Source organism: Periophthalmus magnuspinnatus, chromosome 8 (genome assembly GCF_009829125.3).
Source record: "Periophthalmus magnuspinnatus isolate fPerMag1 chromosome 8, fPerMag1.2.pri, whole genome shotgun sequence".
NCBI lineage: Eukaryota > Metazoa > Chordata > Actinopteri > Gobiiformes > Gobiidae > Periophthalmus > Periophthalmus magnuspinnatus.
Genome location: NC_047133.1, coordinates 18,397,283 through 18,419,725, shown reverse-complemented (window position 1 = coordinate 18,419,725; position 22,443 = coordinate 18,397,283). Strand labels below are relative to the sequence as shown.

General features: G+C 40.4%; 1 protein-coding gene across 1 annotated transcript in view; it reads left to right on the top strand.

The window, feature by feature from the left end:
- Positions 1-6,799: 6,799 nt before the first annotated feature.
- Positions 6,800-22,443, top strand: part of mpp3a (MAGUK p55 scaffold protein 3a) — a 36,352-nt gene continuing 20,708 nt past the window's right edge. Inside the window, exons 1-7 of the mRNA XM_033971643.2 lie at positions 6,800-6,910; positions 15,712-15,771; positions 16,561-16,679; positions 18,223-18,300; positions 20,260-20,340; positions 21,350-21,487; positions 22,172-22,253. Coding sequence (XP_033827534.1) covers positions 15,747-15,771; positions 16,561-16,679; positions 18,223-18,300; positions 20,260-20,340; positions 21,350-21,487; positions 22,172-22,253 — 523 coding nt within the window. The 5' untranslated portion in view covers positions 6,800-6,910; positions 15,712-15,746. The remainder of the gene's footprint in view (positions 6,911-15,711; positions 15,772-16,560; positions 16,680-18,222; positions 18,301-20,259; positions 20,341-21,349; positions 21,488-22,171; positions 22,254-22,443) is intronic.

Genomic DNA, 22,443 nt, shown 5'->3' with positions numbered 1-22,443 from the left:
AGGACAAACCAAAAGCAGGACTCAAAGTTCTGCAGTGTCCTGTTGACATGTTGTGCTGATTGGCTGTGATCAAAGTGTCCACCTGTCCCTCTCCTGGTGGTCCCACTCCACACGTCCCACTTATGTAGAGAAGAAGTTTCACTGATGACCCATGGTTTTAAAAATGGAACATTGTAACGACATTAAGAATTTGATTAAAACTGAAGCTCATCTGGTGTGATTACAGTTATTACTCATCAGCTTAAATGTCGCACCACATCATTATTATTATTAGTCCTGCTTTACTACAGTTTTGTGCTGTGCTTGTCCTCAGATACTCCCCTCTCTCTCTCCTCTCCACCTTTACTCCCTCCTCCCTCACTCAAAGCCTGTGGGACTGGGTTCAAACGGGGTCCATCTCTCTCCTCTCCTGATCCTGTCTTTGTCCTGTGAAGTGTAGCTACAGACAAAAACAGCATCTTAACATCCCGGGACAGCCCTGCTGTCCCTTCCCCTCCTGCTCCCCCTGTCTCGCACTCTCATCTTCCTCTTTCTCATGCTAATCACGGGACGGTCCCATCTGCTTCTCTGCCTCTCCTCTCCCTTTGTGTTCACTCTGCTACAGAAACAATATGGAGATTTGAGTGTCCAAACAGAACTCGATAAGTTTAAATGAGCAGCATATGGCCCATAAAACACCATTTAAAGGGCCCAGACTGCGCCGTTTTCTGATCTATGTTATAATGTTTCCTCATCACAAACACCTGCACTTGTGTTTTGTTTCATTCACACAAAAACTGCAGATTTAGGCTCAAACTGTTCCACCTTGTGATGTCATGAGGTAATACAGGAAGTACTCAACTGTGTCTTCAAACTCCATAAACCTTCACTAGAATTATTTGGATGATTTCAGACCTGGAATCACCAATTTCTACTGAACTAAAGGTAAAAAGTAGTTGTTAACTTGAAAACTACCACTTCATGACATCACAAAGTGGAACAGAGCATTTTGAGGTTTGGAGATCTAGACAGACTGATAATAAAGAGTTGACATGTGTGAATGAAACAAAACACAACTCTAGGTCTGTTTTTGAGGAGGTAATGACATTTTTGCTTGACGTGTTTGCTTGTTTTGATGATACCTCAGGCTGTTAATGTTAATGCATTTCAGAATTTAAAGCTTAAAGACGCACTAAGTAATCTTTCTGGTGACCGATCTGTCAAAACTGGTCTCCATGGAGATGTTATTGAATTGCCTGAAATGTTTCATGGTGTGGCATTCAAGATAATGCTTTGTTTCAGACGTCCCAACACTTTATAGGCCAATAATCTTCACTACAGATGGGGGCAGATAAAATGAATATTGTTCAAATGCAGATTTTTGTTGTAATACAGTGAGTTCTTGGGTCTAGTCCAGACATGGGCAAACTGCGGCCCACACACGGTCCATTGGGTTTAATAATCCGACCCACCAAATGTGACCAAATGATATTAAAATAGGTGAGGGTAAACCTTTTTTTCTGCTGTGTTTATTTAACTGAAATTTAATATATAAATTAGGTGGAGAAGAAGATGAAGAAGAAGAAGAAGAAGAAGAAGAGGAGGAAGAAAAAGAAGAAGAGGAGGAAGAACAAGAAGTAGATCAGGACCATTGTTACCTAACTCATAACGTGTATACTGTAATACATTATAAAATCAGTGGCAGTTCAGATTTTTATTACTGTTTTAGTTGTTTTTGACTATATATTTTTGCTCTGGTTTACACACTGTTCATTGATCAGTTGTGTAACCAGTTGGACATTATATGGACACATTATAATACCTATATATTCATAGACTGTGCTCCAGCTGTGACCTGGTCGTCTGGGAGTCCCACAGTGTCCACTCCACGACCCCACAAACCACACAAAACCAACTGTAAACATCTGATTTCAAGGTTCAAAGAAACAGACCAGCTACTACCACGTTAAAGCTGAAATGAAATGATGATGAAGACTTCAGTTTGGATAGAAATAATAAATAAATAAATAATAGTAATCATTTATTATTATTATTATTATTATTTGCATTTATGGTTTTCGGCTCTGCTTCATAGGGGCCATTTTGAGTACTTTTCACAATTCAAAAGATATAAGTAAAGATATTTTTTTTAGTTTTGAACTGCTAATTGCTAATTGCTGTAGTGTTTTTCATTACTCTGAAACCCATAGACATATTATTGGGATGAGATATGATCCAGTTTCTTATTAGCTAAATGGCCGCACTTTGTCGATGTCTTTTGGCACCTGTAAACTGACACTGGAGACTGCCCGGAAACCCTTGATGAATGTACCCACAGTGACTGCACTCTGCATTAGGCAAAATGAATTAACAAGTGTGAGTGTGACTTGAGACCGGCTAAAGGCGGAAATGGATTCACACGGCTTCACATGTGGATGTGTATTGAATGTAACACATGATAGTGTTACGGCTTCAGTGTCTCGACAGTTGATACAACAACCAAAAGTGCTTGGCCAGATTTGAATCGTGAGCAAATGCTGATTGTCTTTATACTGTACTGTCTGTGTAATCCCTCAGTCATCCAGGTCTGATCCATTGCAAAAGAAAAATTGAATTCTGTCAACTGGACAAAACATTGTAAGAGTAAAAACATTTGGCTGCTCATCCAAACCACTTCTTCAGTTTACTACTGGACACTGCCTTATATCCGTCTGAAGGGAGGAGTTAACTACACTGAAACTAACACATTTATTTGTTTGTTAGCTAGGTCTAAATGTGAACTGTGCCTGAGTCATGTTTTGCATAATCATTCAGGCCCCTAATGGCTGCTCTCACACATATTAGCATACTTGCTAGCACTACTGTTTTCCTTGTTTTGATTTAAGTCTGAGGATGGAGGAGGAGTTATAAATAGGAGTTTGATGATGTCTAACCCTTCCATTCCTGTTCAACGTCTTCAGTCTAAAACTTTTGTTTAGTTGACAGAATACATTTTTTTCTTTTACTTTATTGACCTTATTTGGCCCCGCCCACGTTTGCCTCTAAACCAGCCAGGCTCAGGGGCCACACACGGCCCGTTGGGTTTATTAATCCGGCCCGCCAAATGTGACCAAATTATATTAAAATAGGTAAGGTTAATCCTTGTTCAATTTACCTTTCTGTAATGCCAACGTTTCCCCAAAAGATGGCACACCTCAGCTACATCAACCTTGTTCGCGTGTATTACTTTCTTCTTCTCTTATCAGCCCTTCTGCAAAAATGAGCTTATCAAAGAAAAGAAAAGTGGATGGTGTTTAATATGGAGTCGACAACAAAATATTTTTTCATTGATGTCCGATCAAAGGCTGTATGCCTAATATGTCAAGAAACGCCAACTACGCTAGCAAGCAGTCAACGCAGGAACGGGCGGTTATGGCTCAGAGGTTGGCAGCCAATTTACAGACTCAGCAAAAAAAAATTCACCAGCAAACAGCGATTCAAGAGTCAAGTATCAAGGCATTCAAAACAATGAGTCAATGTGCTACGTGTTACAGGCCAAATCTCTAATTTTTATATATATATATATATATATATATATATATATATATATATATATATATATATATATATATATATATATATATATATATATATATATATATACTGGCCCGGCCCCTCTGTCAAATTTTAGAACCCACTGTGGCCCGTCTGTCAAAAAGTTTGCCCACCTATGCTCTAAATGTTCCAAACCGCGCTTTCTTTGTGGTGTCACTGTTAAGGGGGAGGTCCTTTCTTTTCAAAGGCACATTTGGGAAAAGTTGTAGTGTTGATTTGTGTAAAATGTTCTATATCCATGTGGAACCTCACTGATTCTCTGTGAGCCTTCAAAACGGCTCTGTAGTCCATATAGGACTTATTTACTGTCCAAATCGCTAGCCCCATGCAAAATAATAATGCATTGGTTTGTTGCAGTATTGACTAAAACACTGCCTGAAAACAGAGGGAACTACGTAGACCATGATCCTTTGCTCCATTTCGGGGCAGAAAGTATGAAGACATGACTGTTAAAACTTTTCTGTCTTAACTCTTTCGAACACATCAGTCATATCATTTAAATCAGAAAACATAAAATAAACAATCTCTCAAATGAATTAATATAAAGACTACCTGATTGTTTTATATGTACAATATTTCAGTTTGTGATGTGTTTTTTTTTAAATATTTATTCAGCCTCAAAATTAGCATTAGCGTTAGCATTGAGACATAAACCTCTCTCTTGTGTCTCTGCTGAAGTCTTCATTTTATTTGTGTAGAGTTTAACATGTTGTCAGTGACGTCCACCCACAGCTCCCTGTCCACTGTCTAACCCTAACCCCCTAACCTCTGACCCCTGACCCCTGACCCCTAACCCACCCGCAGCTCCGTTTCCACTACCTGATTTTTAAATATTTATTAATTTTAGCGTGACTCTGCAAAACCCCCATAGAGATAAAACTGGACAGGAAGTAGTGGCGCTAACAGTGAGGTTGGGGGCGCTGTTGTGTATTCTGTTAGCATCTCTACAACAAATATCGTATCGTGAAATGAATATCGTGAGATTTGCATATCGTTACATGGACAGCATAAACCATCGCGATACAACCATGTTAAAGATTCACTGTGTAACTTTTCAGGAGGTGGAATTACCTTGTTGTCTCCTGGATGTTGTTGCTTCACCTGCATGCTCCACTGTATGGCATTTAACTTATCTATCTCCATGAAGACGCCACCAAGATAGGTTATAAGACAGATCTATGGAGAGGAGACCCCGCTCACAGCTAGAATCCATGTTTTTCAAGTTTTTTTTTTTATTTATTTTTTTCAGAGCGATAAATAAAAATGATTATGTTATTGAATAAATGATAAATACATACATAAATAGACTTAATGCCATACTGTGGAACATTCCAGGCAAAGCAATAATATCTCCATGACACAAGTTGGCAGCAGACCCCCCTCAAAAACATAGACTGTATAAACAAGTGGACTAAGTGAATGTGAAACCCAAAGTGTCCGGCTCCAGTCAAATGAAGTAAAGTGAATTGGAAACGCGCTCATGATCACTTCCTGTTTGGACCGCGGCGGCGAGCAGGTTAGCTATGTCCATTTATATATACAGTCTTAGTGCATCTTAAAAAATACAGTCAGTATTTAGACAATGTGACTGTGCATTTTGGTTAAAAAAACAAAACAAAACACAAACAAAAAACAACAAAACAAACCAACCCTCTATAACAGATGGTAGTTGACTGAAGAGCCAGCGTGAACCTGGATTGACTCACTGACCACTTAAACAGAGGCAGATTTATTTAGAGGCGAGCTGCCAAATCCTGCTTTTAGGCACTTAGGAGCTAAAAAAACTCCTAAACAAAACAAAAACCCACAAACAACAGAATGGCTAAAACATGTACAAGCAAAATAACTACCTATGTCCATTTAAAACATTAAAAACAGGAGCAGGTGTGAGTGTAAATGTTTATCACCAGATTATTAAAGTGCATTAGTGGCACCAGTGTGTCCAGTTTTTCATTCAAAATAACCAAAAGCTTCCAGTTTTTTCAATTTGTCATAGGGCTATAAAGTTTATACAGGTTATGTGACCGGTTGGATTTCTGCGTTGTGTTGTTTTGTGCAGTTTGTGATGCATTAAGGAGCCATGGGACACAGTGGGAACCTTTGGAGGTACTCCTCGTTTAATCTGGTTCACAATAGTACAAAATAGGATCAACATGTGCCGCTGTTTATTGGTCCAATCCAAACTACAGGAGAGATAATGGACAGAGTTAGCATCTCCCCACACTTGTTCACATGAATAAAAGTGAAGAAGGGAGCAACATCAGAGATCAATATCAACTTAAATACAAGTAAAATATAAGTGTGGATGTAAATAAAGGAAAAAATAATAACAAAAGGCAAGTTTATTTGTATAGCACAATCTGGACACAAAGTAATTCAAAATAAGAAAGACATTAAAATCACACAAATCAAAACATAAATAAATCATAAAGAACATTAACATTAACATTAAAAGAGAAAAGTGCGGAATAAAACCCTTTCAGTCACATGCACAGATAAACAGAACCGCTTGAGCCTGGATTTAAACATTGTCAAAGTAGAGGCCTGTCTCACATTCTCAGGAAGACTGTTCCAGGTTTTAACTGAAACACTGATTCCCCATGATTAGTCCTGGTTTAGTCCTGGTTTAGTCCTGGTTTAGTCCTGCTTTTTTGACTCTGGGCAGAAGGCCGGTCTCAAGTCCTCAGAGTGCAGACATTTAGATCATGAGATTAGATGACTGACCTCTTCCCAATACTGGATTTACAAAGGGAAGCAAAGGAAGGAATTTATACTAAGGGCAAGGCAACGTCACACGAAGAAGAAACAAAAACACAGAAGAAGAGGCTGGAGGACCAAGGCTGCACAGTAAATCAAACAAAAAACGGTAGGTATGAACTAGATTGTAATAAACAAAAGCACCATTTTGTGTAATTATACAGATATATATGAAACTGTTACACTTAAATATTGTATTGAAGGTACAAACATAGGCCTAGTGTTTCCTTGTTAACTTGGGTTAGTATTACAGAAATGGCAAAGTTCTTATGCTAAAATCTAAATAAACATATTCGAACTGTTAAAACCAGCATAATATCCGGGTTTACTTAGTTTTTAGTATTTAATTTCGTTGTATTTCTCCTCCATCATCTATTCTCTGATGCAGGCTGAGCGCAGGCGAGGAGAGCGCGCAGGGGAGGGGCCGCGAGAGAGAGAGGGAGGATGGGGCTGAAGAGGCATCCCTTCAGCGGCGAGGAACCAGGGAAGGAAAGAGACACCAGAGCCAAGGAACCAAGCACCTGCGCCCCGGGAGAGACGTAAACACGGGCAGCGACGCGCCACGGACCGGACCGAGCGGGTAAAGGCTTTTCCATTTTACGCGCCGTACCGACACCAGCTGAGTGTTTTGTTTTTGTCACTAGCGGCAGCCATGAGCTCACGGAGTGATGTTAGCGCGGCGTGGCACTGCAGAATGATGCGGGAGAGGAGGGAGGGAGCCGGGGAGGGCCGGTATCACGAGGAGGTGGTGTCCAAACCGAACGGAAAACACAACAACACCGGGCGGTCCGCGGTATTTATGTGCGCAATGGTGGAGTGACAGTCTGTGCAGAACATACACACAGATAAAATGTTTAAATGGGACCACACCCGTTTCATGTTGGGTTCTGGAGATGCGTGAGGATGCGTGAGGATGCGTGATGGTCATGTGATTGTAGGGAGCGCGTGCTTCTTCTTCCTGGATGCGGGCCAAACGTGTGTGACTGGCGCTGCCCCCGTGCGCAGACCTGTCAGGGGATTAGCGGGGCGCACGAGAGCTGCTCTTCTCAAGCCGCTCCTGGATCACACCTGATGTAGTGTCCAGCCAATGTACACGTGCAAGGAAGTAGTGTGAGGTGAGGCTGTGCTGTAGGCTGCTGCTCCTGGGTTTCAACATGCTGTTTTATGCTTTTGCACTGTCAAAAGGTGGAAAAACATGGACTTTATGATGATTGTGGTGAATATAGGTCTAAAAAAACACATTTCTCTTCGTTTATCTCATTGACAGCAGTTCCAAAACATCTATTTTCGTTAAGGCCTACAGCTCGTGGGTTTTATCATGCTGTTTTATGCTTTTTCTCACTCAAAAGGTGGAAACATAGACTTTATGATGATTGTGGGGAATACGAGTCTAAAAAAAACACTCTTTCAGCATGCTGTTTTATAATTTTTCTCATTCAAAAGGTGGAAAAACATGGACTTTATGATGACTGTGGTGAATATAGGTCTAAAAAAAACCTGTTCCCCTTGGTTTATCTCATTGACAGCAGTTCCAAAACATCTTAATCTATTTTCGTTAAAACCTACCTACAAAATCCTCAAAACAAAATCAGTGTGCCACAGCTCTTTATCTGAAAATAATTCAACATGATCTGCTAAAAACAGCTTGTCCACTTCAAACATTAGCTTCTGTTTAAATCCAACTGTCACTAAATGTTTTTCTACATAAGGAGGAGGAAGAGGAGGCTGCAGTATTGTGTGTAATAATCTGATAACAGATCCAGATGGCCCTGGTCTCAGCATACTGCTCCACTGAGATGAGGTCACAGAGTCCCTATAGTATTACAGTAGTGTGCATTAAAGAGCCTACAACTAAAATGATGGTCTGTTCGTTCTGTTCTACTGGAAAATACTGTTTTAACTCCATCCAAGTTACTAACTATTCCTTAGATTGGTCGAGGATTCAGTTACGAGGCTTGTGAACTCAGTGCAGTGGAAGAAGTACTCAGTTTTGTTAAGTAAAAGTACAGATACCGAAGCAAAAAAATACTAAATAATAAAAGCATTAAAATACCTGTTTAAAAATGTACTTAAAGAGTAAAAAGTCAAAGTATTTCTCGCAGATTTTGAGGTCTTATAAAGCTTCAAATGTAGTGATTTTAATGATTTGTGCTGTAAACAGAAACAATTGGATCAATATTTTTTCTAGCTGTTTTTATTTGTATATTTTTCTTTGCTCAAATTATGAACGTGTTAAAAATAAACCCTCAGTCTTTTCAGCAGGTCTCAACCTATTATAAAAAGTACTTTAGTCCTATTCAAAAATGTAGTGGAGTAGAAAGTGCAGTGCTGCTCTCAAATGTAGTGAAGTAAAAGTAAAAAGTATTCATTCAAAAATATGCTCATGTAAAGACAGGTACCTAAAATGTTTACTTAAGTGCAGTACTTTTCTACTTTTGCGTCGTTATGTTCCACCACTGTGTGAACGATGAGTTTGGTTCATTCATACAGTTACAGATGGTTCCAAGATTGAATTAAACACAGACACAACAGTTTGATTTATTTTACATCCACATAAAATGAGTCCAGACGTTCCCTTTTACATGGGACTTCTAACTGTCCATTATTCACCTGGGTCTGATATGACAACAACACACCAAGAATAATCCCAAATTCACAATCGAATCAGAACAGTTAGCGAATCGCCAAGTCAGCCATTTATAAGACCCCTGTAGCTTACACTTGTACTGTATAAACATGTGCTGAAATGTGTGTGCAGTGTTGGGAACTAACTGAATACATGTAATAAGAATATGTGTTCAGAATACTCATTTTGACAACTGTAATCTGGTTACTTTTTCATTTGGAGTTTTTCAAAGTACAGTTACTTTTCTAAAATCAAAGGAATACATGGCGATATTTAATCTCACTATTTAGGCTTCAAATGTCACGATCTTATGGTGAGTTCATGTGGCATTTGTGATAGGAAAAAGCAGAACAAACAGTGACACAAACATAAAGTTGTTTATAATCTTATGATGTTTATATAAATTGACATAGCTAACCTGCTAGCCGTCACGTTCCAAATAGGAAGTGGTCATGAGTGCACTTCTTTAAACAGTCTGTGTTTTTTACTCTATAATTTAAATGCGACTCGATGTAAAAGTATTATAGTTATTCAGAATGCAGTACTCTGATTTAACCATGTACGTTTGAATGCAGGTTTTCGTTATACGGTAACTAAATACATTATCAAAGTATTCTTTCCATCACTGTTTATCTGATGTTTTTGAATTGCGCGCTGTAAACAGACTGACTCACGATCACGAGGGTTGTCAGAAAAGTTGGGATTATTTCTCATAAATCGTTGAACCGCACCGGCACTTGTTAAAATGTCACAAAGCCACAGTCCCTCACCATAGCATATCGACGCAAATCTGGTATCAGTGTTGTGGATTATAGAGGCATTATTTAACATGGAGGTGCCATGCATGTGAGACTATGGCCTGATTAGTGGCGCTGCTGTTATGTGACCACTGATGACCTCACAGCTGTACAGTGGATCTGTGTGAGCCTTAAGCCTTTAACTAGATTTGAACTGAAAACGTCATTTCAGATGAAAAGCCCAAAGCATCATGTCTGCCACGGGTTTATTTTTAAATCAGGGCCATTTGGAGATTTTGTGTTGTTGTTTTTTTTTTGTTTGAGTTGGAGTGATGTTTTTGATGAGTTGATAGGATGGAATTTTTTCAAGTGAGCAAAAGCAATTAGGTAAAATTTGGTTTGCAAGTTTTTATTTTTATTTTTATATATATGAGTTTCAGAATGATAAAACATAGATTGGAAAGAATCTTTCAAATCGTTAAAAAAGATTTGAATATGCCCAGTTAGATTTATTCCATGGGTTTTACAGTAGGAAGAATGTTCATTCAAACCCTGGTCCCATCTGATCTTAGAAGCTAAACAAGGTCGGACCTGGTTCGTACTTGGACCGGACACTGCTGCGAATATCAGGTGCCACACTGGGGCGCTGTTGGCAAAAAAAAATGTGTAATTGTGTCCACAGGCAAGACCACAGACTGTATAAAAAACAGTCTATGATCTGAAGTGTGTGAGTATGACGTCACCCACAGCGTTCGGCTCCAGTGAAATCGGTCCAGTCAAGTTCATCGAGGCTAGAGCAGTTATAGGGGCCAATTTAGAGTCGACTTCCTTATTTGGAATTCCGACTGTGAGTATCATAGCAACCAAAGAGCCAATCCGAAGCAAGGCTGTTGAAGGTAACACCTCTTCCCGCCCGCACCACTGGTTTGGTAGGGAGCGGGTGCTTAGCAACGCTGTCAATCAAACCTGTTGCTAACGCTAGCAGGAGTGACCACAGGGAAAGAAGGCGCCTGATTTGTCTGTTTTTAATGTTCATATCTTGATTCACGGGCACAATAACAAAATAAAAACTCCAGGATCATGTAGAGTGGGTTAATACGAACCGTTTAAGACCAAAAAGACAAGTATGACAGCAGCAGTTACAGAGAGAGGGGTGATCGAGTTAATGGAGCCGGAACTTCCTATTTGGAACGTGGCAGCAGGTTAGCTATGTCCGTTTATATATATAGTCTATGGTGCAAGACACGTCACCTACATTGTCCAGTATGAATGTAGTGTCTGTATTTGTCATTACAGCCACAAAAAAAACAACAAAATAATCTCTATGGTTGTCTGGTTCTTCAGTTAGCTACTGCTGAACAAGATTTGGCTCGAGATCTGGAGATGTGTTTCCTGGTTTGGCGAGCCATTAAATCCTTCACTAAAATCCCACCTAAATATTAAAATAGTTCTTCTTATTATAAGCCCCAAATCTTGCCCAGCAAACAAACTCAAGACTATAACTCAAAAGAATCTTGCATACGTCTCACTCCGCCTTTACACGGCTCTTTATGTAAATGTGCTCATTACCGTGGCAACATCAGATTCAACTGTACCTGTCACAGCCGAGCAGCAGGGGGCGGGGATCTAACACCAGACTTTCTTTGATGAAAAAGAAAGAAGGGAATAAAAGTGTTTTGCGATGGCGGCTGAAAATAGGTGTAGGCCAGTGTTCGGCTTATTTTGCTTGGCTAAAACCGGATATGAATTGCACATAATTGACAAAATACAATCTCTTGTTTTGGATTTTTAACAGGCTTAAGTGCTACATTCTCCTTTGTGTATCTCAGGCAGTTCTTTGCATAATTCATAAACTTAGACTCCACTCTGTGCTGTCTGTAGGTTCATTTTATTCTTGTTAAGGCACGAGTCTCCAGGCTGTTTTTAAGACATGTTGTACAAAGGGACATGTGCGTTGCCTTGTGGGGCGGTCCTAAAAACCCAGACACTCGTGAAACTTAAATCAGACCTATTCTGCAAAATGGACTTTTCAGAGGTTTTGACAGTGTTATAGTGGTTTCCTTCTCATTTACCCTCATTAAGTTGTATTTGGAGTGATTCACATTTGAGTAGTCTTTAATCACTTATTTACAAGACGCCATTTTGTCGATCAACCCCTGTTTTCACCTCCACTGTGACACGCCCACTGTGACGTACACACTTTGTTCTTCAATTTTATTTTTAATTGGTAATACTTTTAGGATTCAGCAGCGTTGCATACTCATTTTAGTACAAATTTAAAAAAAAAACTGCAACTTGATAGGGGGCGCCGACAGCTACACAGCTCTTTGTTGTGATGACACCGCAGTTTTCTAACGTAGAAATCAGCAGATTTGTTTCTTTTGTTAAGTCGTTTTAGATGAATATTGAGATTTAAAATGTGCAAATTATAACATAATGATCCACTGTGTCAGAGATTATAACTATAGAGCAACACGTTTGAATCGGTATCAATACAAAAATATTCACATAAGCAGGACAGAATTAGACTTTTCTGAATAGTTTTAGAATCTTTTAGAAGTCTTGATCTGTACCAGAGCTAGTTCAACGCCGCATAAAGAAACTACTGTTACTTTTTGTTGAAAAGTCTATTCTATTGCTCAAATCATAAATCTATTCTTAAAAATCATAGTGGTATCGATACTGATGTGTCAATGAGTCATGAGTCTTGCTGTGCACTATGAGGAATCTATTGGGCAATAATTATCAAAAATGTACAATATGTAAATGATTAAAGGTTAATGATGTAACTTTCCTTAGTCCACTTCTTTATACAGCCATGAACCCCACTCACGGTAAGAACGCTAGCTTTACAAGGTGGATTTTAGGGACAAAAACACCTGTAAATGAATAAAGCAATGACATATCCATAAGACAAGCTGCTAACACACCCTCTGTCAGTAAAGCTCCAGAGTGTATCTTTAAATAACTGCACTAGGTTAAACAAAACCTTCGTGACTTCTCCTGTTGCTGTCGTGTGATATGATACAGTGTGAGGATTAAGTTATTGACCCCAAGATACAAGAAGAATGGAGGAACGATAGAGAAGTGACAGTGAATATTGATCTGTGTGGGCTACCGTAATCCAGACGACTGTTTAGACTCCTGCATATTCATGAACAATACAACACACACTACAGGGTAATTGGCCCCATTTAGGACCTGATTTTTGAGTAGGCGTGACCCAATTTAGGATCCTCGTATGTTTTTTTTAAGACGTGGCGACTATCATAAATTCTTAAACATAAAACATCACCACGGCAACAGCCAATAAAATAGAGCATCAGAGGCAGATTAGCGATAGTGACTGCTTCCTGCGTCATTTACCCTCCTATTTTGACTTGTATCTAAACCAGAAGTGCAACGCTCTGATCTTTGATCTTAGGAACACTTTAGAGCACATATGTCAAACTCAGGCCTGGGGGCCAAATCTGACTCACGATGTAATTATTTTTGGCCCGTAAGATTATATAAAATGTCCATTAGAGCTGGCCCGCCAGTATAGAGTGCATGCACCACTAATACTACAAATCCCAGAATGCTTTGCTACTATGTTGGTGCGCAGTTGAGACCAATGCGCAGAGTAAATTAGACTGCAGCAAATGGAACTTGAATATTTGTTTTCTCTATGCACTTTTTCTACTCCTAGGCATGGACTGTCAATAGTTTGAAAGTCAAATTTTCAGCAAACAAAATAATTCTTTTTTTAATTTATTTATTCTTTTTGGCTTGTGACAAAAAGATTTACTTTAAAAGGGAACCTGAAAGGCTACAGAGAGACATTTATCTTATTTATTTAAATAAGAAATGAATACTAATGATGTGTCTTTTATTTCAAATTTAATTTCTCATATTTTTCTAATATCAAGCTTGAGCTTTTTTAGATTTTGTGCAAAGCAAAACAAGCAAAACTGAAGTTGGTTTCCATATGAAAAGATTAAACATTACATATCAAGTGCTTTAAATTTCTCAATAAGAGTTTGGCCCATGAATTTGTTGCAAGTTTTTAATTTTGGCCCACTGTGAATTTGAGTTTGACACCACCGATTTAGTTTCTCAGAGTGAGTCGTTTCACTGTAGATAGGAAACAGCTGATGGAGGTGAACTCACAACTTTTAGCTTGTGGTGTGTGGTCTCTTCTCTGCCATATCCACTGCAGTCTTTGAGCTCGGAGGTTTAAAATCTTACCTGATTCTCTCTGTGTCTGTGGTCTGCACTTTTTGTCACACGTTTAGTCTGAATACTCCTGTAGTGTGTGGTGGGCTTTACTGGCATTTCAAGACTTGCAATAACGGGGAGTGTGGTGTTATGGGTTTGAGGATATGACTTGTAAGAGGAGGAAATGGAGAGGCTGAGGAATCTAATGGTTTTACTGGAGCGAAGAAGATAGCTTTTCTGTTTGTTACTTGGAGATGGGTCTGTGCCAATAATAAATCACTGTACTTCTGATAATTCCATTTACTGTATTTGCTTTTAACCCAGGCAGAATATTAAAGGTCCAATATTACACAAACTTTAACTCTTGTGAGATTTTAGCCATGTTATAATGCTGCTATCTCCTCAAAAACATACCTGGAGTTGTGTTTTGTTTCATTCACACATGTTTTATTATTAGTCTGTCTACATCTCCAAAGCTCAAAATGCTCTGTTCCACCTTGTGATGTCATCAAGTGGTAGTTTTCAAGTTAACAGCTCCTTTTACCTTTAGTTCAGTTAAGATGGGCAATTCCAGGGCTGTAATTTGTGTGTTAAACACGTGTGAATGAAACAAAACACTACTCCAGTTCTGTTTGTGATGACAAAACAACATTATAAAACAGTATATTTGATCTTTTGAATGCTTAAAAGTCCTCAAAATGGCGTCTGTATAAACAGGAAGCTACTGGAACGCGTGTCCGGTCCTCCGGTTGCTTTGTCAGATCTCGTGTACTCAGTTGACATTACTGTGTGTGATTTATCGTCGCCGTGGCAACATTCCTCTCGCAGCACACATGTTTTACACACGTTACACATGAGATGCCATAGTGAGAAATACAGCCCTGATTTATAACACGGGAAGCCCTATGGACATGATGTATGCATGTAAGAGGAGTGTGTGCCTCCAGATCGCTGTTTATCACGGCGCCTTTCCTCCACTGAGAGTAATAGGACTAGTTAACAGTCAGGCCTCTGTAGCAAAGGAATCTATACTTGGAGGTGAAATAAAATATTAATTTAAATAAAATAAAAAGTGGATAATTCCATGTTTCGTATTCAAAATGAAACGTTGTTGTCGTCGTCGTCGTCGTCGTCGTCGTTTCTGGTTTTGGTCACAACTGGGGAGTCACATTTTTTCCTTCTTAGTCTGAAGTCTGGGTTTGGTTGTAGAATTCTTGATTAAAAAAAAAGTAGGGTAAGATATACTTTATTGAACCCTCATGAGAGAAATGCATTCTTAGCATTTGATCCATCCTTTAAAGGTCAAGGGTTAGGAGTTAGGAATAAGGGGTTAGAGTTGGGAGTTAGGGGTTAGGGATAAGAGGTTAGGGTTAGGATCAGGAGTTAGGGGTCAGGGTTAGGAGTTACAGTTGTTGTTAGGGTTAGAGTTGGGAGATAGGGTTAGGGGTTAGGGGTTAGAGATAATGTGTTAGGGTTAGAGTTAGGTTTAGGATCAGAGGTTAGAAGTTAGGGCTTAAAGTTGGGAGTTAGGGTCAGGGGTTAGGGTTAGGAGTTAGGGGCTAGGGATAGCACTTGAGGACCTATCTCCAGATGTTGTTGGTAGGCTTGGTCAGGAGGACTACCTTAGCTGGAGGATTTGACCTATTGTGCATGTTGTGGGCTGATGGTTGAAACGAGTGACAAGAGGAAACCCCCCCAGACACAGTAACAGGACAGCTAAAACACAGTTGTAAGCAGAATGTAAATTACGGCTGTAACACACCAGAAAAATGCTGATAACATCTTACTCATCCGTCTGTTCTTTTGTGTGATCTGTTGTAGTTTCTCTCTGACCGGGCTGACCCATGTGAGGAGCCATGCCGGTGCTGTCAGCAGGAGCAGGTCAGTGCACACACATCCAGAACTGTGTGTGTTCCATGTGTGTGTATGTCTGTGCCTGTGTGTGCATGTGTGTGTGTCCTGTGTGTGTGTGTCCCATATGTGTGTGTGTCCCATATGTGGGGGTGTGCATGCATGTGTATGTTGTGTGTGTGTGTCCCATGTGTGCCAAACTGTGGCAACGTCTGTTCACTCTCTTCTCTTCTGTCTCTACCTCTCTTTTCCCTTCTCATCTCTCGTATATATCTCTCTTTCTCCCTCTTTCTTTTGTTCTTTCTTTCTCTCTCTGTCTCTTTCTCTCTGTCCCTCCCTCTTTCTGTCTCTCTCTTCTTCTCTTGTCCTCTCCCTTCCTCCCTCCCTCACTCTCTTCTCCTCGCTCTCCCTCTTATCCCTCCCTCGCTCTCCTCTCTCTCCCTCCTATCCCTCCCTCTCTCTCCCTCCCCCTCACGATCCTCTCTTCTCTCTTATCCCCCCTCCCTCTTCTCCTCTCCTCCCCACTCTCCCTCCCTCTCTCCCTCCCTCACTATATCTCTTCTTCTCTTGTCCTCTCCCTCCCTCTATCTTCTCATCTTACCCCCCTCCCTCCCTCTTTCTCTTCTCCTCTCCCTCCCTCCCTCTCTCTCTTCTCCTCTCCCGTCCTCCCTTCTCCTCTCTCCCTCCCTCTCTTTCCTCTCTCTGTTCTCCTCTCCCTTCCTCCCTTCTTCTCTCTCCCTCTCTCTCTCTCTTCTCCTCTCCCTTCCTCCCTTCTCCTCCCTCTCTCCCTCTCTTTCCTCTCTCTCTTCTCCTCCGCAGGTCTCCATGAGACTCTGGCTCTGCTCACGTCTCAGCTGAGGCCTGATGCCAATCACAAAGAGGACCTGGTGTTTTTGCGAGACGTGTTCAGTGAGAGGAGCCTGTCCTACCTCATGAAGGTTTGGATTTAAATACACCTCCAGTTTAAGTCACGATGTTCGTAACACAAACCCTGGAGAAGGAATGGACGAATGGAAGGTTGGCAGTGAAATCTTAGCTCAGAACAGTGTTTACTGTTGTTTTTTTGTCTTTGGCCAAGACGCCTTAAATAGTGATAGTTTTGTTGTAACACAGTGAGTTCTTGATTCTAGTCGCTGAACAGAAATGATCAGATTCAACATATGTAAATTTGCCTTTGGGGTATTTCATGGTAACTGTAATCAGTAGGAAAAAGTGAGTCTTGCGCCCCCATCTGGGAGTATTACATCATCACATTGTTTTGGAAACCACCAATACATTCCAAGTCAGTTCATGACTTATACTGAAGCCTAAGAATAAGACATGTTTGTGTGTGGAAGGGCATCTGATGATAATAAAACCAACAACAGCAAGATAAAAAACCCAACCAAACAAAAACGGTGACCCAATGATTAAGATGAACCTTATTTTGAATGTACCTTTTTGTAAAGTACAGAGTATATATATCTTGGTTTCAGTATGTGTGTGCATTATGTTTGATTTATACTATACTGTCATTATGCAAAACTGCTTTGCTCATGGTTTCTCTTTAATGTTTCCTCTAAGTAATGGCACAGAGCATAAAACAAGGCACTGGAATACATCTACACAGCTAAAGGCCTTAGTGTGGCTTTTGTGTCTCATGGATATCTGATATGTGAGACTAGGTTCCTTAAGCCCACCACACACTACAGGATCGTTCGGCTGATTAAGAAACGATTTGCTTCTTCCCGATTTCCAGTAGGCGTGACCTGACTATGCATCTTCGTATGCGATTTTTTCAATCCTCCTGTGTGTGATCATATGACCGCAAAACATCACCACGGCAACAGCCAATAAAACAGAGCGTGAGGATCGGGCGACGTGATGGACACAGAGGCGCAAGACGCAAACTCAGGAAAGTGAAAATAATTTAAAGACGACTTAACTCAGCTCTGGTACAGTTGTTAAACTGCAGCATCTCTTCCATTTGAATGTGTAACCTCCAGTCTATTATCCAGTTTGAAGTGTTGTTTAGAAGTAAGAAGGCGAGTGTACATCCTCAATTATGTCTGTTTACATCCACACAGCGAGGATCAGGATGAAACTGCTGCAGATTAGTGATAGCGACTCTACTTCCTGGGTCGTTTATTTCCAGCCTCCTGTGCATTAAAAGCATTTATCTGAACCACTGCACCACATTTCACTCATAATAATAATAAAGCAGAAGTGCAACGCTCTGATCTTTGGAACACTTTAGTAAAATGACTCACAGCTGATGGAGGTGCGCTCACAACTTTTAGCTTGTGGTGTGCGGTCTCTTCGCTGCCATATCCCGCTCTGAGCCCTTTCAGCTCAGAGATTTAAAATCTTACCCAATTCTCCTTATGTTTGTGGTCTACGTTTTCCTCTCGTGGGCTTTATTTCTCTTCCGTTGTTTACGTCATCTTAAAACTTTGTCGAGTCAAGAGAATTCAAACTTCTTCCACTGTTTTTTCTCTTCAGATTCATGAAAAGCTGAGACAGTATGAACGACAGAGCCCGAGTCCCATCCTCCACAGTGCAGCAACTCTCGCTGAAGATGTAAGTAACACACACGAACCACATCCTCCTTTGGTTTGGATAAGACCAGAGATGAAGAAATTCAGAACAAACCTGGTTCTTTAAGCAAACAATTCAAGACTTTTATCTTATTAACTCAGTGTTATGGTGGCAAAGATCCAGCCTTTTTACCGATGTCAGTGATATATGCCCTGATATCAACAGATACTTGGGCAGAGACTGGAAATATAATGTATTTGTATTAAACAGCATGAGGTTTATTTATCATTTAAAGTAACTACAGAACAGCTTTGAAAAGTATTATGAGGTGTTTAGGACCAAGTTTTTCCAGTAAATTGTCTTATCACACCAATAAGGGGCGACAGTGGCTCAGTGGTTAGAGTGTTGGTCCCCCAACCTGAAGGTCGGAGGATCAAGTCCCGCTTGGACCAAGTTCTGTGGTTGTGTCCTTAGGCAAGACACTTCACCCACATTGCCTAGTATGAAAGTGGTGTGTGCGTGAATGGTGCAGATTGGCAGCCTCGCTTCTGTCAGTCTGCCACAGGGTAGCTGTGGCTACAGTAGTAGCTTAACATCACCAAGTGTGGAAATGAATGAATAATGACTATAGTAAAGCGCATTACAAGTGTAAGCCATTATTATTATTATTAATATATAGACCAAAATGCAATATCGATTGAACAAATATCGACTGAACTTATCCACCAAAAGTTTTAATTTCGGCGCCAATATCCATTACTAATATCATATCGGCGTATTCAAAAATCACGTTCACAGACTGCGACAATTGCAGGATTTTGTTTCTGGCCTTGTTTAGTATTTCAAAATTAAATGCACACTATGTAACTCTTCAGTCAAGGGTTATTGATTTGCCTGGAATGTCTCACAGTATGGCATTAAACTTGTCGATCTATCTATGGAGAAATGAAGTTAAAACCATTATGCTAAGTCACAGGTCAGATCTGTGGAGGTACAACAATGTATTTTTGAGCACTTCAATAAAATCAACATAGGAAAGTTTAATGCCATTCCATGGGACGTTTCCACACAAAGCGATAACATCTGTACAGAGCCAGAAAAGTGACATAATGTACCTTTAACTTGAACGCAGATGTAATGCAGAAATGTAAATGTTTTCAAAGTGCTGAGTCGTGTTGATGTTGATCTAGTGAGACTCCATATCCTGTTCTCGGTGTTATCAGGGCCAAAGTGCTGACTCGGGACTATCGCTGCTCGTCTCCCCTGGTGTATGGAGATGTCCGTTCTTATCCCATAGCACACGGCCCAGTGCATTATTGATGTACCGATACACAGGCTGGGACGGGGTTACTTTAGGGCAGGGTTTAAATGTAAGTGTGGGTGGGGACTCAAATCTGTTCACACACTCGATGCCTGGGGACCTGCCTCGCTTATGGGGACTGAAATCTGATCTCTGTGATGTAAATGCTGTATTATTAGATCAATAACATGGTTTAACGCAGGGTTGCCAGATCAATCGAATCTGCAGTTTTCGAAGTACATTAATTTCCGCCATAAACGACAAAATACCCTTCTTCATAGGCTGTATAAAGAAGTGGACTAAGTGAGGCTCCAGTCAAATGAAGCTCATCGAAGCTAGCAGAATTCAGACACCGAGTATCGTATCATAGCAACCAAAGGTTAGCTATGTCCATTTATATATACAGCCTATGGTCTTTTTCTGCATAAAAACAGCTAACCCTACAGTTTGGACATCTACAAACTTTGAATAGTATCCTAGTATTAAAAGGCAAACTGTAAATCTAATCATAGTTTTTCAGAAAGTTAAGCTATGGGTTAAAATAGGTTAAGGTTTTGGGTTTGTCACGATTATGTAAGTCGTGACTATGGTTAAGGTTGAGATCATTTGGCAGGAAATGAATGTAAGTCAATGAAATGTTCCCAGAAATGATGAAAGCCCAACCCAACGTGTGTGTGTGTGTGTGTGTGTGTGTGTGTCAGGTGGCCGAGGAGCTTCAATGTGGACCAATGAGCACAGAGGAGAAGGAGCTGCTGCATCTCCTCACCTCGCCACATCTAAAGGTATTTGATCAACGGTGGCATCTCGTTTACCGGGCGCAAGCAGCTCAGTCGGTAGACCATTTGTCCACTGATCCCAAGGCTGGCGTTTTGAATCCCACTCTCGACATGAACATCATTTGTAGAGCCATTCGTGCTCCCACAGATCAATTGTCATTGTCATTGCGTCCTTGGGCAAGACACTTAACCCATCTCACGGACACTGGTGTATGAAAGCTCTTGCTCTAAAGTGCTTTGAGTGTCTTGAAGGTGGAAAAGCGCTACAAAAAAAAAACTTAAACACTTATATCCAGTACACTTAATGCACATTTCACATATATTTTCTTATTTAAGCTCGAAAAGGAGAGGGAACAAGGTCAAATCCTCCAGCCCCTGAGCCCGAGATGCTCCTGACAGGTTACCTCAGTGGTATTCTGCTTTCTGATTGGACGATTGCGCTTGTGTCGCTCTATAGTTATAATCTATGACACCTGTGGATCATTATGTTATAATTTGGAGCTTTTAAATCACAATATTGATCTAAAACGACTTAGAAAACTGCAGTGCTCAATGGGAACTGACATCACCATAAATGTCATCACAATAAAGAGTTGGCTCCTCTTATGGATAGCTGCACATCACATTAGCGAGCAGCAGATTTTTTATAATTTGTACCAAAATGTCTATGTGACACTTCCGAATCCAATGAGTCTCATCGATTAAGGAAATAAAATTGGAGAAGGAAGCGTGTACATCACAGTGGGCATATGGAGGTGAAAACGCGGGTTGATCGGCAAAATGGCGTCTTGGAAATAAGCGATTAAAGATTACTCGAACATGCACAAATTGCTCCAAATTCAACTTCTAGAGGGTAAATGAGAAGGAAACAGCTATAACATGGTAAAAAGCTCTGAAAAGTCCATTTTGCAGAGCAGGTCTGCTTCAGTCCTGCTGCTTAAAGATTTCTCCATGTATTTTTATGTAAATTCTAAGATATTATTTTCACCCCAGTGTCTCTTGTGTCTGTGTCCAGGCAGTCTTATCTGTCCATGACACCGTAGCACAAAAGAGCTTTGACCCGGTGCTGCCTCCGCTCCCCGACGATTACGAAGACGAGCTCGAGGAAGAGTCGGTGAAGATCGTCCGCTTGGTCAAGAACAAGGAGCCACTCGTGAGAACATATATTTTAGTCCCATATACACTAGGCCTTTCTGATAACACATTTCGAACTGAGATATACTGTTGAAGTGAATATAGACGACAAACGATAATACTGAAACCAGCCCATAAAACAGAAAAAAAGGCAGAAAAAGTCCTCACAAGAAATTTTTACCCACAAAAATAATTGTTCAGTGCATCATGTAATGTTCTGGACGAAGTTGTTGGGTTCAGACTTGTGTTTTTTCATTTAATTGTGCCTCATATTTTTTCATTTTCAGTTTCATCATTAGGATTATTTGCGGTTGATGTTTCAAGCTGTTTTTGTATTGAATGATAACTCCTTTTGTCTCCTTTGGTCCTGGTTTGGTCCCAGTTTAGTCATGACGTTGAGCAGGTTTGGTACACTTTCTAGTCCTGGTTTAATCTCGGTTTAGTCCTTACCTTACTTTAAATAATTTGATTTCTCTCTCTTATCCAGTTTCACGCAAAATCAAAAAAAGGACAAAATTAAACGTCTTTTTGTTACCAGCATATTACTAAGAGCTGTACTGTTAGTTTTGTCATTTTCAGGGATTCTTTGCTCAGTGGAAGCAGCAGGTAATTATGGTCACAGGGCTACCCCAAAAGGGTCAAAATAATAAAAAAGGAAGAAGTTATAAAAGAGGGGACATTAGTTTTCACGTTTGTTTGGCAGGGCGCCACCATCAGGAGAGACGAGGCCACTGGAGCTGTGCTGGTCGCCCGCATCATGAGAGGAGGAGCAGCCGACCGCAGCGGTAAACCCAGTTCTTACACTCCTTCCTATGGCTTTCCTGTCCATTCTTACGCAGTATCTATTCCATCCCCTTTACCCCCGCAATCTGACGCCCCTGAGTTTAGCGTAGCGTCGCCAGTTGCTTGTCTCCATGGAGATGTTATTGTTTTCTCATGGATGTTTCACAGCATGGCATTTTTTCAATCCCATGT